The 3,621-nt window shown below is 38.1% G+C and overlaps 2 protein-coding genes across 3 annotated transcripts; both read right to left on the bottom strand.

Moving 5' to 3' along the window:
* Positions 1 to 968: 968 nt before the first annotated feature.
* LOC123141104 (myosin-11-like) lies at positions 969 to 1,653 on the bottom strand. Its single transcript, XM_044560334.1, has 2 exons — positions 1,304 to 1,653; positions 969 to 1,223 (listed from the first exon to the last, which is right to left on the bottom strand). The coding sequence occupies exons 1-2, from the start codon at positions 1,625 to 1,627 to the stop codon at positions 984 to 986; spliced, it is 564 nt and encodes a 187-aa protein (XP_044416269.1). The 5' UTR covers positions 1,628 to 1,653; the 3' UTR covers positions 969 to 983.
* A 1,039-nt stretch (positions 1,654 to 2,692) lies between these two features.
* Positions 2,693 to 3,395, bottom strand: LOC123141105 (uncharacterized). 2 transcript variants are annotated; one of them, XM_044560337.1, is made up of 4 exons: positions 3,295 to 3,367; positions 3,121 to 3,198; positions 2,933 to 3,034; positions 2,693 to 2,846 (listed from the first exon to the last, which is right to left on the bottom strand). In XM_044560337.1, exons 1-4 carry the CDS (start codon positions 3,320 to 3,322, stop codon positions 2,818 to 2,820), a joined length of 237 nt encoding a protein of 78 aa, XP_044416272.1. In that variant the 5' UTR covers positions 3,323 to 3,367; the 3' UTR covers positions 2,693 to 2,817. The 2 variants fall into 2 exon arrangements, with proteins under 2 accessions (XP_044416272.1, XP_044416271.1); XM_044560336.1 differs by having other exon boundaries at positions 2,698 to 2,846; positions 3,121 to 3,395.
* Between the last annotated feature and the right edge of the window lie 226 nt (positions 3,396 to 3,621).

Genomic DNA, 3,621 nt, shown 5'->3' on the forward strand with positions numbered 1-3,621 from the left:
TATTTCAACAAAACTTACTTTGGTGGTGAAACAGTTATCGCATCGTGAAAAAAAATTGTGGTGACAAGCTATTGCGACAATATAAAGTGCTCCATTGCAACATCCTAGTGCAACAAAACAGGTAGGCGTAGCGACTGAGATATGATGCAACAATATATTTGTAGTGGTGCTAGCATGTGGCAACCAAAAGTGGGTTGTGGTAATAGCCTATTACAACCGTAAAAAAATATAGGCTTTCAATTACAATATTCAAAACCATACGTATAATATGTAAATTCATAAAATTCATAATTCTCATAGCAAATATCCATCAAATGAAACTCAAATGTAATTTCGCCATCCTAATTAACTGCGAAGACTAAAATGTCTGTGATCTAGAGTCCAGTCCAGCTAGTTCTTTGGATCCTGCAATCAAGAAATAAAAAAGGTTCTAGTTAATGAGTCGAACATAACATACGCCATACAATTATTCTAGCCCCATTGTTAAAAAGAACTATCGCCAAACTAACTAGACTAATACTGTGCCAGCAAGCATGTAACTGAGGGATCAGAACAATTATACAAGTGTAAATGTGTAAAGCATAAGCACTAGTACATCTACTAAAAGCTTCTCTTTTGAGAAAAAACATCACTTTATAACTTAAGGATGTTGGGCTGAATCACCCAAAGCACATGCAGCCATAAAGGCTGGTACATCGGCCTCCCATTCCACATAGTGGTTAGGTTTGTACATCCTACCAAGACTAGCAAGCTCGTGAGCAACAGAGTTTGCCGAGCGACGACATACATTAATTTCATTATAAGAAAACCATAATTTGAGCTGGTACTTGGAATCCTCAATAATAAAAGCTTCTGCTATTGATTTAAGTTGTGACTCGATGTATAGTTTCCGTAAAGTTCATGTCCCTAGCTAGCACATATTCATTTTTTGTTTAAGTTGTGACTCGATGCAGCAACAACACATGGTAAAAGAGAACAAGCAACTAGCTAATTATGAAGGCTAATGACCTATAAAATGCAGGTGAACATGAAGAGAAAGCAAGGTTGTGACTTGCCATTCCTTTAAACATTCGAGAATTCCTTGCTGCAGCTTGTATGAGCGCATTTGAAGAAATAGCAGTTGGCCTTGAACCTGAAGTCTTATTAGGACTAGATCTCTGTAACAGAATATTTTGCAAGTTTGGATTACTATTTTCTTTGTTGTCAACCCTCTTCGTAGGCACCTATAAATAGAAGTGCGCTTTTAGCAACGCAAGTAAGCAACATAAATCTTACAAGGTCAAAAGTGTATGACTGTAATCACCTGTTGGGTTCCCATCTGTTGGCTCAATTCTACAAACTTTGCCATCATGTTTTTTTCAAATTCCAGTCTTGATGTTCGCTCCTCTTGCAACAATCTTTCCCTTTCAGCACGCTCTTCTTTTAACCTCTCCTCAAGTTGTTCTCTCTCAGCACGCTCCAAGTTAATCCTCTCTTGTGTGTTTGCACGTTCAGCTTGTAGTTGATCTTGTAATTCGTTGACCTGCTGGCTGAGCTGAGAGTTTCGCTCCTGGGTGGCTGCTGTAGCACGAGCTTGCTCTTCAATCTGGATATGAAACCTTTCAGAACCAGTTGAAGTTTTCTCCATGTATCCGTACCCACGAGGCTGCGATGACTTGCATTCTAGAGTGTCTTTGTATGCGGTCTGAAAAATATTGTTTTTCTGCTCACTTGAAAGTGGACCTTCAGTTTCGGTTTCTTTATTTTTAACCTCTTCAAGTGCTTTGTCCTAAAAATGAAAGGAACAATTATAGGTGCGGCATCAATATTGACACTATCGAAGATGAAACAAGAATAACACGGTCCAACGCATGAATAATCCCATCTGATGAAGAAACATGCCGGATGCACATCATTGACTAACTATAGAATAACCAAAAGTCAATGTACTCACGTAAACTTTCTGGGAATCTGTGTTAGACCATGTTCCATCGTTCGTGTGGGTGAGTTCCCACAGAGCAATACAATCTAGCTCTTCCCCAGTTTCCAAGTTTCTCTGCAAGTAATATAACAATGAGATGCTTGAAACATGACACCATATTTAGCAACGAGGCATACATATTTAGTTGGACTCATACCTTCTCAAAACTAACTTGCGAGTAAGATTTTGATCTGATTATGTGTTTTGTCTTCTGTTTCTTACGGTTATCGACATTCTTTTGGCTGCGATCCTATCAATTCATTTAAACCAAATATAACATGAGACTAGCCATTTCATCTTTACACATAGTAGACAAACAGTGATCATAGAGATAACCTGAAATTTTGAATCAGTGCCAAAGTACTCAATCATCCATTCCCACTCTTCTGGTTGTAAATCTTCCGGCAGATTAGCCAATCTAGCTGCATCTGTTTTGTATGCCTTGTAAGTGGAGCTTAGAGTTGATCCCCAGCCTCTATATCGCTCTTTCACAATTTTGAGAATCTTTTCTTCTGTTTCTGGTGTATCTTCTAGGTCCCATCTGTCCTGTAAAGCATACAACAAATAAATATACATAAGCAGTGCATTATCGATGGTAAAATAAGATAACACATGTGGAAAAGGTTGTACGCACTATCATATCTGCAACAATGAGTCGATGGATGGTAGGGTGAGTGTCCGACCACGTCCTCACTCCTATGAGTGGTAACTTTCTTTTCATTATGACTACCATGTCGTCCTTGAACGAACGATAGTTCATTCCTACTGTACCACCCAATTTTTCAGAGAATGTAATATTTAGCTTTGCAGATCCATTGGCAAAAACGCTTCTTATATGTAAAACCTTTTAGAACACCTCAGACTTTCTTCTTCTGTCCACCAGCTTCTACAGCCCAAATCATACAAAAAAATTGTATTACTCGGTATTAGATTGTAAGAAATGATGACACAAATGTAAATGAAAGCAAGTACCATCCTGTAGTAGCGCACGGTTGCGGCGAGCATGGGATGGCCATTCAGCAAGGGAACACATGTCATTAGCAGACACTGGAGTGTCAGATTGTTCTGGAGTTCCTGTAAAAGATTTAGTAGTCTTGAAGGTTTAGCTATTTAACCCACACCAAGATTTTATGCATTATAGCAAATGCTAAACAATTTACCAGATCTGGGTTGTCCACGTTGGTTTTTGTATGCCGTTATACTTTCCATCTTTGTTAAGAGAACAAAGCCTTTCTTTACTGCACACAAAAAACAACCATGGGACTTAGCATTAACAAAGCATTGATGTTCTGCACCATTCAGATAGGTGATTATGAAGTAAGGATGTTGTGTACCAGGAGCATCCTCCGTAAAATTCATCATTGTGCCCTTGTGTAGGTAAACCAGACATAAAATTTTGAGTCAATTTAAGAAGAAACTCAATACATTAAGCATGCATAAAATCAAATCAGTTTAATTCATATTAAAATTCGAGGCAACTCAAACTGAATGAAGCTCAAGGTCAAGCTGTAGAACATTACTCATGCTCAGCTTGTAACGATGTCGAATCGATCTCGAGCTAAATGAGACGGTAAAAAGTATAAATCTATGTTGATTATTCCAACTAGATAAGGCGCAACACGATATAAGAAAGCAATAAAAACAAAATATCTATTAAAAAC

Source organism: Triticum aestivum, chromosome 6D (genome assembly GCF_018294505.1).
Source record: "Triticum aestivum cultivar Chinese Spring chromosome 6D, IWGSC CS RefSeq v2.1, whole genome shotgun sequence".
Lineage (NCBI taxonomy): Eukaryota > Viridiplantae > Streptophyta > Magnoliopsida > Poales > Poaceae > Triticum > Triticum aestivum.